The sequence below is a fragment of the Chiroxiphia lanceolata genome, chromosome 1, assembly GCF_009829145.1.
Source record: "Chiroxiphia lanceolata isolate bChiLan1 chromosome 1, bChiLan1.pri, whole genome shotgun sequence".
In the NCBI taxonomy this organism is placed as follows: Eukaryota; Metazoa; Chordata; class Aves; order Passeriformes; family Pipridae; genus Chiroxiphia; species Chiroxiphia lanceolata.
In genome coordinates, this window is record NC_045637.1 from 35,123,197 (window position 1) to 35,136,996 (window position 13,800).

General features: G+C 36.4%; 1 protein-coding gene across 7 annotated transcripts in view; it reads right to left on the bottom strand.

The window, feature by feature from the left end:
• Positions 1–13,800, bottom strand: part of C1H8orf34 (chromosome 1 C8orf34 homolog) — a 149,780-nt gene that overhangs the window by 99,140 nt on the left and 36,840 nt on the right. For all 7 annotated transcript variants that reach the window (XR_004357197.1, XR_004357191.1, XR_004357182.1 and 4 more), the window contains one exon: positions 3,638–3,666. Coding sequence is in view for 3 of the 7 variants with exons in the window: in XM_032688496.1 (XP_032544387.1) it covers positions 3,638–3,666 (29 nt within the window). In the remaining 4 variants the exon portion in view is untranslated. The remainder of the gene's footprint in view (positions 1–3,637; positions 3,667–13,800) is intronic.

Sequence of the window (13,800 nt, forward strand, 5' to 3'; positions counted from 1 at the left end):
CAGAGAGCGAAACATTTGTATATCCATTTATTTATGCATCATTTAAAAAGCTTGGTATTCCTATTTTCTGATATGGATTTTAAGGGAATTTCCATCATTAGAAATACTTTTAGGTGAGAAGAAATTTGTTTGGTTTTACGACATAAGAACAGTTGTTTCATCTATTCTATTAATCTGTGTTCACCGAAGAAATATTACATATGAGAAGAAAGTATACGCTAGACAGCACAGAATATTTTTTTAATATTAACATTGAGGGTCAAAATCTGCTATAAATTTTTTGATCTTCCCTTGAGTTTGCCTGTGGATCTCTAACACTTAGATGTCTCCCATTATTAATGTCTAAAGTGATTGAAAGACATCATTGGGTATTTGGGATAAATTTCACAATGTTATGGCAGGTCTCTCTCATCACTGTTTTTTGTGAGAATTTTTTTTCACCCTAGAATTCTGTAAATTTCAAAGAAAGGCTAACTTCCTAGCTCTACTTTTTTTACATTAAAATCTTCACATTATGCATGAAAGTGTGTAGTTTCCTAAAGCTCTTCAACAGTTTCTGTTCAGTGGTACGGAGGGTGAGTCAATTCAGAAATTTGTATTATATTAACTCTGCACTTTAGTTTTAAAATATGTGAGTCACAAAGCATCCTTTCTTATTTCCTTTCCTTACACAGCATACTTGAGTGCCAGTCTCTGATTTTACATAGCTTCTATGGCCTAGAGATGCAGGCTGAGTCAAGAGAGAGAGAACAAACACTGCAAGTCTGAAGTAAATGAGATGACAAAGAAGGAAATATATACAATAAATCTGTTTTAAATGTAGTCATTATAGGATTTTTTTTTTTTTTGCAAAGTTACTAGTGGACTCATGAGTTTTATGAGACTAAGTCAAACTGAAAGATTCCATTTTGAGTGAAAGACTGACCTTGTCTGCCTGTATTTTCTCTTTCTCTCTCTCTCTCTCTCTCTCGTACTAAAGCCCTAAGTACTGATACAAAGCTAATAAAAGCAGATATTTGACACAAGTCCATTTGAATGAAACACTCTTCTACAAAAGTCATTGTAATTCAGAGCAAACTGGTTTTCCAAATCCAAATGCTCAAGTAACTAAGCAACTAACTAATTGGATTACTTGGAGGAGGACTTATATCAACCAACAATACTGATTAAGTATTCCTCTGATGAAGGTAGCTGCGTTACTAAAGCCAGAAAGAAGTAATTTAAAAAAATACACAATGAGGAAAAAAAATAGAGGAATATACACATATATTCTTTGTTTTCTCCAGGTTCATAATTTAAACCACAGATAAAGCATCAGAATTATGGGCTCTGTCCTAGTCCCCCAGATATTCCAGATCGTCAGGAAAATAAAGCGAGGAAGAGTGTATAGAAGTTTATTACTGTGTTTAGTTTTATGTCTCTCATAACACCTATGCAATGTCAATGTTTTAACAGAATCCAATGCCAAGTTTGGCCATGCTACTCTAGACCCATGACATGCACCTGAGGGGTTAAATGGTTAATCCAAACCACAGATGAATGCAGTTTCAAAAAATGATTCAATGCTGCCACAGCCTAGACAAAAAGTTCTAGTATCAGCATTTATTTCTGGGATAGGAATTACAACTTGGCTACATTTATATCTGAAAAATAAACATCACCTGTGAACACATTCAGAAGAAACAAAACCACATTCTCTTTAACTTTAAAACAACTATTATCAGGTAGTCTTTGGCTGCTTTTGGTTCACGCCAAGTAATACATGCAGAAACAAGTCACAGGAACATTTCAGGAATTAGCTTCCTAGGAATCATTCCTAGGAGGCAGGACTCCACAAAATGGTCCTAGCTATGATTATATTCTTAAAACAGAACTAGATTTTATGTTCATTAAAAATCCCTAAGGGTCCAAACAAGAAATAAAAATGAAGATCACTAAAGCCCATGCAGATGAAAAATCACTCTTCTTCTCTAAGTCTGTGCTGAAAGCCTGTTGAGCAATGCTGCACAAATGACACATGTCAGAGCTTAATTGTTTGGCGGTTCATTTATTTTACAAATAGCTTCTGACTTCAAGAATGTTCTATTTACCTGTCCTCATCAGAAACATACGTTAACATGCAGTATTCCAAAGGTGTCAGGTAATGCATGCTATTGAATGTGCATACCGTAATTCCAAGTTTTGTTTCAAAAATTCAGAAATACCCAAAAGTACTTCTCACGATGGAAGGTCCCTCAAAATCCATATTAGAAAATAGGAATACCAAGCTTTTTAAAATGATGCATAAGTAAATGGATATACCTTTAAATTTTAAATTATAAACTATTAAGTATACAGTAATCAAAAAAAAATTATCTCTTCGCTCAATGTGGATCCTGAGGAAAGCTCCAAATTATGTTCCCCACCTCAGTTTTTACACAGAATAATTAAATATAAAAACCATTAATACTTTTGAGCAGTATTATAGTTAAAAAAATTAACAGAAATTACCTCCAAAAAATAGATGTAAAAAGTGTTGATAACAGGTTCTAGCCCAAAATGTCTTTTCCTCCCACAAGCAGTATTTTATAGGTTTTTTTCAACAAACAAAATGAAATTGAGTTCTTCATAAGTATTCTTAAAGGTAAGGGTTCTAATGGAAGGGCTTTCCAATCAGTTTTATCATCACTTCTGAACACAGTTATGAAAATAGTAGGAAAGAAGACTTAAGCCATAGTTTTGAAATGGCAGCCTCATATGCTCATGACTACATGGTAACAGTGATCAGTCTTGTCTAATTGGCCTTCCTTGGAGAACTCAGTGGAGGTATTTTATATGCACTTGTGTCAGAAAGATTTGTGTCCTCATTTTACCAGTAGAAAGGAAAAATATTTTTTTAAAAAATGTGTTCTATATTAAGCATTATTCCTGTGTCTTATGTACCTTTTGATCTCATTTCCCTGACAACAATTGTTTCCGACACCAAGAACACAACCCAAGATTCTTGGTACTTGAAGCATACTGCTGTTCACAGGTGAGAATAGAGAAGATAAAGGTGCTCTGTTTCCTTTGGTAATTTGAAAAATTAGTTTGATTACTCTTTCAATGTAGTTTATTACAGCTAAAACTAAAATTCATATTAACTGTGTAATGTATCAAAAGGGACTGAGGAGATCATTGTTTGTTGCATCCAACAAGGAGGTAAAGACTGATTTTTATGCCCTGTGCATTCCTGATCAAATCTAGAAACAAAAATAATTCCTAAATATTTTCACAAACCATATCTGGGAATGCAGGATTCATGACTTCATGAATAAAAGGTATTTAAGGCTAAATGTTTCCAAAAGTACAAAAAGTAACCCAACAGACTGTACTAAGCAAAGATGGTGTCATGATTAAAAAGTATTTCCATGGCCTCATTGAGAGTCTCTCAAACTCAGTGAGAGTTTTTTTCCGTACTTGACAGCCCTTTCCAGTCAAGCTCTTGATTTATCCACATATACTCTACTTACACAGCTTTCCACACCTAAACTTCCTCTGAACCCAACAGAACTGAAGTCTGTATGCCAGGGTAGGGAGATGCAGCTCTCATTGCCTAAAATTATCACAATCATCTGTCTCTTTGTACTGTTCATTAGGTATACCTTATCAATCTTACCTTCTCAAGTTCATCAGAAACAGCAATGCCTGAAAATGAAACAGATTGGAAAAAAAAAATTTAGAAACATGCTTTCTATAATGTCTTCTACTACAGTAAGGAAAAGTAAGGTTTAATCTGAAAAGTTTACATATTGTTCTCTGCATGCTGCTGTACCATACAGTGTGTCATATTTAGTTCCACTAGTGAAATTGCCTGGAAATAATATACTTTTATATCAGCTGCAATATTACCAAAATGAGTTTTTAAAAAACTACAGAAATGAAAATAGCAGATGTGCCAGTAAAGTGACAAGAAGGTTAAGTGCAATTCTACCTGCTTTCTGAAACTAAATTAGCAACATTGTATTTACCAATGGACACCTTATTATGCAAATCTCACCCTGACCAGCATGCATAACACATCTTGCTGCAACTAGAGGGCAATATGGACATGACTCTTTTATCTTTCTCCGTAGTACAATGTAGAAATGATTCTATAAAAACAGGTGGAACTCTGGAACACAAAGTAAAGTTTCCCAACAAAATAAAACAATTTTTCTAAATCCTCTGAAAAAGAACTTGTATATTTGCTCCTGTCCTTTCTGCTGATACCTGCCCATGTCTTTCGTATACTTTCTTCCACTATGTCATCTAACTCTTTTAAGTATGATAATCCTGTAGAACATTAAATATACACAGCTGGTCTCAGAATTTTTAATAGGCCTGCACACATCATATCACAAGTAATTATCAAGTAATTATACATTTAATGCTATCATGTTGAAAATTCAGACACATTGAAAACAAAGCATTTCCCAGATTCCTACGAGGTTCGATAAGAAACATTTCCACGTTAGAGCTTCAAAAACCAAGGACAAGTTTCTCCTGGTGGTGAAACTAAAGTGGAGACATATCCATGCATAGGAAGATCACACACTTCAATGTTACATACAAGCACATAAAACTGAAAAACATCTATACTTTAAATGAGTGCTTTTTGTAAAATGCTTTCTGTTTGTATGTGTTGTAAATCACATTGCTTGCCAGAACTTATTTTGAATTTAGACAAGACTAAGCTGAGTAATTGAATTGACCAGAATGCCTCAAATGTCTTCTTTACTAGATAGGAAACAGTAGCAAGACGCCAAAATTAATTGTATTTCTTAGACAAGCATACAGAGAGTTAGCAGTTTCTGAAGACACATTGCCAAAATAAAATTTTACAAGTTTAGAAAACTTTTATTTTTGCAATCATGGAATTAAACCTGCAAACTATTTTTAGCTATCTCTCTCTAATGGGTCATCAAGAGGGAAAAAAAAGGATTCTGGGGAAGAAATTTTATCAGGAGCTTATTACAGCAATCTTGGCACAGTGAGTCTTCTGGAGGTGGCATTTACCATACTGTCAGCCACACAGATCTTTCTGTTATGTCTTGAGCCTCATTATTATTAACAGTATAGTCACTGATAACACAACTCCATTAGCAGAGACCAGGATAAATAACCCATAAAACGCTGGGTGTAAAAATGCTTCTTATTTCCTACCAAGACTCTACTGCACCACACAGTTAGTGTGTGCCCATCCCTTACCAATTTTTTTTTGCAGTTGCCAAACTCACAGGATATCATCTTGAGAGGAGGGGGGATTTGCAGTGTGCAGTAGACAGAAAATCACAGGAGTGAGGTAATTTTTTTGGTTGCAGATCTCAAGTGGAATAATATGGACTCCAATTTTCAGAAAGTAACTCCTCAAAAAATTCAAACCCTTGTGTATTTAGGATAACATTAAAAAAAACAAAACAAAAAAAACCCCACAACCACCAAATCCTTAATCCAGAATGCTGAGATTGCAACTAGAGATATTGTCATTGTTATTATACAGGATTATTTAGGATTTCTGTTAATTTCTTAGCCCTTCGAAGACTCCTGACTTTTCAGTAGTCAAATAGTTTACTGTCAGTTACTTTACTTTCAAGTAATATACCGACAATTTAAAATAGTTAAATTTCTATAAAGTATTAAAATAGTTCAATTTCTAAAAAGTAATGGTAGTGATGGTTGCTATCTCCGGTTCATGTAATTGCTAGTATCCAGACATCAGCACTTTTCAAAAAGAAAACCCTCTTGTCACTTATTTGTGACAAGTATCTGATTTTGCTCTCTGTACTTCATACAGTTATCTTCAGCTTTTTGTCTGTGGCTTTCATACAACATAATAGAGAAAATAGAAATTTTATTTTTATATACTCTAAATAGGAAAATGTCACTGTAAAATCACCAAATACTAGAGACAAAGGGGCAGCCCATTCCATGAAACTACTCTAAATGGAAACAGTAATGGAAACAGTTTCTGACAAAACATTCACAGGTGTAGCCAAAATGTCTATAAACTAAAAACTTTTAACCCAACAATTTAGTCAATTCTTCAAACTGTAACTCTTTTCCATCAAAACCTAATCCTGATCACCAAAAAACTCTAGCACCAGAAAAACTGACACATCTAGTTTATTCAACCTTAAATCCAATGGCTTTGTTAGAATATATGTTACTATGAACAACTATTTCTGACTTTTCTCAGTTTAGAGCATTTAAAGCCTGACTCTGCACAATGATGAATGTAGAGAATGGAAGTTTTAAGGGTGTGTCATCATTGCTTTGCCCCAAGACACTGAGCAGTAGATAAGAAGGGGACTGTTAAAAATATTCTCCTTCCTTTGTTGGGAAAGGTCTTCTGATGTCAAAGGCATATCCACCAGAAATAAAGGAGTAATAAAGGAGCTTCACGCTTTCTCTTATAGCAGCTGTTTCTCACAGACAACATTTGCCATAGTTTTATATCATACTATGACTGCCAACTATACACTCCTGCCACTCTTACTAACCATTCCAAATAAAGGGGTGAGAAGTTTGCTTCCCACCATCAAGCTAAGGCTCATGGATGAGGTTTACAGTGAGAATTAGGTAGCCAGTTGCCAATTTTACGTCTTTAAAAAATCCTTCCTTTTAAAAGTAATTAAGGGTGCTGAAAGTTGATCAGGCATCACAACTATCCAGTCCACTCAGCTGTCTGCTGAATCACACAGACAGATTCAGGGCACTTATTTCTACTTTTGAGTGTAATGACCCTCTATGCTGGAAGAGTGCTGGAACAATGAAATAATTGGTCTGAACATGCTTCCACGGTCCTTCAGAAATGCTCCAGAGCCACAGCTACCTCTGATCAGCAACAAACCTAGAGAGGGGCTGTTGATGGTAGCACAGATTCTGTCAAATGGAACATCATTCTGTCACTAGCTTGGTTTTTGAAGGGAACTGGAAAAACAACATACTCTCTGATTGCAAGAAAGGTCTGGCACACTAGGATTAAATGAAACATGATTAACAATGTAATAACAATGTAATTTATTAATACTTATTATATTTTAGGTAGTATTATTATGCTTTTTTTAAATTAGCATGGATTATTAAAACCATTCTTTACATAGTTATCTTAGATTTCTCTTCCCAGTCTTCTATCTCTATGGCAATCTGCAGCAGCACAATGGCAAGAATGAAGAAATAAATATAATAAATATACAGTGTCTTCTTTGATGTAAAAGACACCTCTCAAAATACCTACACTATGTTTTAACAAAATAAAATCCCTTTTGAGTCTAGAACAAGTATCTTCCACAGTACAGAACTTCTGCTTAGGATATTCTGCTTCATTTCTAGTTTATCAAAAGAATTTTCTTTCTAAAGAAAAATGAACATTGTTAATAACAATTCCATGAGTCTTAAAGATGCCTAGTTCTTGCATATGCAGTTCTTAGCAGAAGAGTTTTATTTGTTATTGCTCTCCTGCAACAAATACAATCAATCCAGTTCTTAAAGCATCTCCACTCAGTGGTATTATTCCTCTTTGAATAGCAATTTTTAGACTTTGATGTTCTCAGTCCAACAGTATAACATTTACTTTCAAAACAGAGGGCACCACACCAGGTCTTTTTGAAATAGAGCAACTGATGTCACCTACCAGGACCTGTGCAGGGCATTTGACATGATCCCACACAACATTCTTGTCTCTGATCTGGAGAGACATGGATTTAATGGGTGGATCATTCAGTGGATAGGGATGTGTCGCACTTAAAGAACTGTGTTCAACGGCTCAATGGCCAAGTGGAAATCAGTGGTGAGTGGCACTCCTCAGGGGACAGTATTGTGACTGGTGCTGTTTAATATCTCTGTTAGTAACATGGACAGCGGGATCGAATGCACCCTCAGTAAGCTTGCTGCCAACATCAAGCTGTGTGGTGCAATTGACAGGCTGGAGGGAAGGGATGCCATTCAGAGGAACTTCGACAGGCTTGAGAGGTGGGGGAGGCTGTGTGAACCTCATAAAGTTCAATAAAGCCAAGTGCAAGTTGCTGCAGCTGGTTTGGAGCACTTCCAAGGACAAGTATGGGCTGGGCAGAGAATGGACTGAGAGCAGCCCTGGGTAGAAGGACTTCTGAGTGTTGGTGGATGAGAAGCTTGATCTGACCCAGCAAAGTGTGCTCATAGCCCAGAAAGCCAACTGTGTCCTGGGCTGCATCAAAAGTAGTGTGACCAGCAGGTCAAGGGAGGTGATTCTCCCCCTCCACTCGGCTCTCATGAGACCCAATCTGGAGTACTTGTGTCCAGGTCTGGGGCACCCAACACAAGAAGGACAGGGACTTGTTGGAGCAAGTCCAGAGGAGGGCCATGAACATGGTCAGAGGACTGGAGCACCTCTCCTATGAAGATAGGCAGAGACAGGTAAGGTTGTTCAGCATGGAGCGCAGAAGGCTACGGAGAGATCTTAGAGCAGCTTTTCAGTAGCAAAAAAGGGCCTACAAAAAGCTGGACAGGGACATTTTACAAGGGTATGTAGTGATAGGACAAGGAATTATGGCTTCAAACTGAAAGAGGTTAGATTTAGATGAGACATTAGGAAGAAATTCTTTACCATGAGGGTGGTGAAACACTGGAACAGGTTGCCCAGAGAAGTTGTGGATGCTCCATTCCTGGAAGTGTTCCCAGACTAGATGGGGCCTGGAGCAACTTGATCTAGTGGAACATGCCCCCCTCCATGGTAAGTGCAGTGGAACTAGATGATCCTTAAGGTCCCTTCCAACCCAAACCATTCTATGATTCTATGAAATGGCAAGTCATAAAATCCCTGAGTGCTGCATTATTCCTGATCAGCTTTACAGTAGCTTAAAAGCTTGCAATATTTTCATACGCTATATGAAATTATAGAATTTAATATAACATCTGAAATCATAGAACTGGTGATCTGATAAGAACAAAAGTTGTGAAACTTCAGAGACACCTACTATTTTTGCTTTTATTTGTGGTCCTTCAATAATTACGGGAAGAAATAACACAAAATAAAAATTTGTTGGTTTTTTTTTTTTTTTAAGACTTAGATTTTTCTAATGGCACAATGTAATCTGACAAATTCAATGCGTAGGAAAGATATTTGTAAGAAAATAAAATGCCACAACTTTAATGTATGCCAGACTACCATTATTCAACTGAATGGGAGGAAATACTTATGCATTCTTCTAAACATCCAGAAGATGGCCACAAAGCTCCCAATAGCCAGATTTCCCTACCTGCCAAATGAAGTCTTCTGTATTTATTTGACATACAGGTTTTGACACAGAGACTTTAGACGTACTAAGACAATCCCAATGCAACTCCGACTAACTTGACAGAATTCATTCTCAGGATCAGTCTAGGCCAGGGAACTTCTGGATGGCTGGACTGTCAACCTCATAGCGCATATCACAGGTTCCGTAAAAAACTCCAGGACAGAAATAGCATTATTATTCTACCATTATGAATAGTGTAGCTTTGAGCACAAACACAGAAATACTGTATCATGTATCAACTGCCCAGCAGTTAACTTTCCCAATGCATTTGCCTACTCCTTGTAAATTAGGGGAAGCATATGTTCTTTCATTAGTGGGACAGGCCACCTCAGCTGTACTTGCATATCCCATGTCAAGACCTTTTGTCATACTGCAGCTGGCAGCATAGTATATTCTAGTCCCTGTGCCTGTTTGGACCATGTATTGAACATTAGGTAAATTGAAATTATTTCTTTCACACCATCCCTGGATCATAAAGAACATAAAATGGTTGCTCCAATTGACCAAACAAAGCATTTATCCCCCCCAAAAAATTACATGAAAAACAAACCAGCTCAGTCATTTCTGTGTAGAAACTATGGAATATGTTTGTCCTTGACTGTCATAAGAGACATTGTTATGATATTTCCTTTGCCTACACTGAGTCATTTTACCACTTTCAAAATTAGACATATTTCCTCCAGTAGTAACTTAGATTTTCTATGAAGGCATATTGAATTGAAATCTCAGAGTTTTTACCAATGAGGGCCGTGTGCCCTTATACTATTAAGCAACTACATATCAAGTTTCTGTAGAGGTATCCATAATATTCCTCCCAACACCTAGCCATATTAGAACAAAGGAAACTGTCATCTACAAGGCACCACACATCAACATATCAGCACACTATACATCTTGTAGTCACTATCTAGAAAACATGAATTTAATCTCTCTTCTTTGTAGTGGCTTCAAAAAAACATAAAAAAAACAACTAATTCCAAGCAAAATAATCTCTGCTTTGGACTTGCAGCATTTATATATCCAAATTTCTGAGTGACTCCAATGGAGAATACAGGTTTCAGGATTAGGTTTAGTGACTAACACACTGAATTATGCAAAGACAGGGAAATAAAATGAAAAGTACCCACCAAATATTATGTCCTAGAAGATCTCCTAGGCCAAGGTCATCTCAGAAGAGAATAATCAACACTGCAGAACCTTTCAGAACTCTTGATTTTAGGGAAAGGTGTACAGTCTAGTAAGTGGGTTAAGATGGGGAACCTGCAGCATCCAGATGCCAAGGGCAGAGTCATAGCTTATGTCCTATTACCCCATGAATTCCAACCCCCTTGTACTAAAAACTAGTAAGTTCCACATCCAAGATGACAGTCACACAAACCTAAGTTCTGCATTAGGGAAACTTCTAGCAAGCCAAATACTGTTCCAGAAAAGTACACAGTAACTATAAAAGAGACTTTAGTCCTGAAACTTAGAGTAGGCTGGAGCAGAATGGCAAATACCTTCACAAAGGTAACTAAAATCTTAATAGGAAATTAGGATTTAATAGGAAAAAGATACTTAAAACTGAAGGAGCAGTGATCTCCTGGCCATGCAAGCCCCAGCGTATAATTGAATAGCAATAATTATGTTCATATTCTTCCTGTTTCAATCACAGAAAATATCATTACTTTGTATTATTCCTCATACTTCATTCTAAAAGCAAATGGATTTTATGAGCAAAGGCAGTATCACATAACAGCTGCAGTACTGAGATAAAATTATCTTCCTTAAAGGTTTGATGGAGCTTATCTAAAAATGTCGATCTCAAAATAAGTCACAGGCATTGATCTCACACAAGAATAACATGATTTTAAAGTTCAGACCGAAGAGAGGGCAGGCAAAATTCCTCTAGACAAGACTAGTTTTGTGGTTCAATTAGCGAACACATGTAGGGCTAGATGATCAACTGATAATGGAGAAGTCATTTTTACAGACTCAAGTCCATTTCAGATCAACAACTGTGTACAGTTGAAAAAGATTACTAAAGTATTGTGTCTTAAAACAATGCCCCTCATAAGGTAATTGATAAAAGTCTACTTAAGTCTCATGCAGATACACTTTTGCAGTTATATCACTATCACCATCAGAAATGTCTGGCTTCAGTAAATGTTAATGGCATTTCATTCAGGTATATCTTCTATAACCATAATGTAAATCATTAATAGTTTCCTATAGTGTAGAAGTTTCTAAATGAAACCCCATTCTAATATGTTTCAGAGACTACTAAATGCATTGAAGTAGATCATGATGTATATGTTAAGCTTCTCACATCCCACATACTTGCAGGTTCATCCATAAAACTAAGGACATGATTTTAGTGGTTGTTAACATATTGTGATCTTTTTTAGAACTAGTTCTACCCTTCTTGCTATGAGATTTTTACTCTTGCTGCTTATCTTCTTCCCTGTAAAAGACAAACAGAACACATGCTTTTAGTTTCACTATTTAATATTTTTCTTAAAGAGGTAAGATCGTGTTTGTCTTTCTTAACCTGTGCATAAACAATATCAAATGATTCTAACATTATGATAAATAACTGTTTGAGATACTCTGGAGGGACTCGAGATTTTCATTCTTAGAGGCACTGAAGAACCTGGACACCTGGCCCTAGGTGAGCCTGCTTGAGCAGCAGGTTTGGAACAGCTGACTTCCAGTCATCGCTTCCAACCTCAGCCATTCTGTGATTCAGTAATTCACTATGGTTTCAAGCAATATTTCCTACTAGACTGCACATTTTTTCCTTATTTACTGATTATTTATTAATTAATCCCCTTTGAAATTAAGAAATGAAAGAATACTGTTTTTCCGTTTGTTACCACTGTTTCTGGGATTCCCTCCAACTAACTGATTTGGATTCATTATCGAATACTTTTGGTTAATGTTAACTTACTACCATTTTCTGACCTTAAAATGTCTGTTTTGTAGTATACACCTGGCCTGAATAAGGATTCAAATGTTACTAACAAAACGTTGGTTATCTTCCTTAAAAGCTTACATGTAATTATGAAAAAGTACCTATCTCACAGCAGAAGACATTGTGTCATCAAATGCTGTTACCATCTGTAAATTGAAATCTTCAATATGCACACATTTTCAATACGCACTTTAATCTTTAAATGTTTGTATAAAAGATGCAAAGTTGTTCACAAAGTATACAGACTTCACATCTAATTGCACCAAGCTCTCACTAATTTAGCCCTCATTTTTTCCCCACTCAAAACACTCATAATTCACTGGTTTCCATCTCTTGTTATCTATTTTTGCATCCTCAGAAAATGGAGGGTGAAGACAGGCATATTCTTTAGCAAGATACTTAGCTATATGGGAGACTTTAACTCTCTTTGAAGGCCAGAAGTTGAAATACAAGAGCATACATGGAACTTTTATTCCTTATGATCAGTAGAGGAAGAAAGATGACAGCAGTAAAGGTAAGAGACCTTGCAAAAAAAAAATCAGACATGCACATGGGAAATGCAGTACATTCCTATATGTTGCTTCATAAACCAAAATCTCCCCTAAATCCAGTTCCAAATCAACTTCAATGACATATAGTTGACTGGAGAAGCAAACAAAACCCAGCTTTCACAAGTGGGTAGGGCTCTGAAAAATGGTATATTTAAATCATGAAGTTCCATCACGCTTAGACCATAATTACAACAATAATCTTCTTCAGACTCTCAAAACATTTAAGATGCTTTTAACTCTGAGTGTGAAGTCACTGTTGGTTTCTCAGATCTACTACAGCACAGAATTACTCACATATTTTCTTGATGGGGCTTGGGAGAAGGGGTCTAAATATAAGCAAGTTCAATTTTAATCACTAGGACTGAATACACAAGAGCTCAGACATCTAAGTGGCTGTGTCTCACCTTCCAACACATACAGGCAGTTCTAATTTTGTGTGAAGTGCACAAGTTGGTTTCAAAGCAGGTACCTAGACTGCGTAGTAAATGAAGCAACTAGAGTTTAACTCACAGGCTGTGTCAGCTGCATAGCAGGTAACAAAGTCATGGAAACTCATTACGAGATCCAAAGCTTATCTTTAAAAATGTAAACAAATTCTGGGACGTGATGAAAAATTCACTTAACTTCAAACATCTCATTTTATGTGTCACGTTCCCCTGTCAAAATACTGAAGAATGAAACGAGAGGGTGCAGTACAAAGCCGCTGATAGTACGTTGTGATCATTTGCATCCTCAGCTATCTGTTGAGCACAGTGCCTGTCCCATACTGCTTCCAAACAAGATTAGTATCAAATGCAGCATTAGACTCATAACATGCTTGCAGAATCAAAAGCACTGACTAGCCTTCCCAAAACAAGCATCAACACTGGAGAAGGTAGATATGGGACCTTGTGATGGCTTTCATAAAATTCATCACATGGGACGTTTGTTTGGGGACAGCACAGAATAAGTTTCATGTGTCTTATACTTCTAAAGTCCTAGACATGCCTGTTCATTGAAACCCCCTAAGAAATTTCGATGT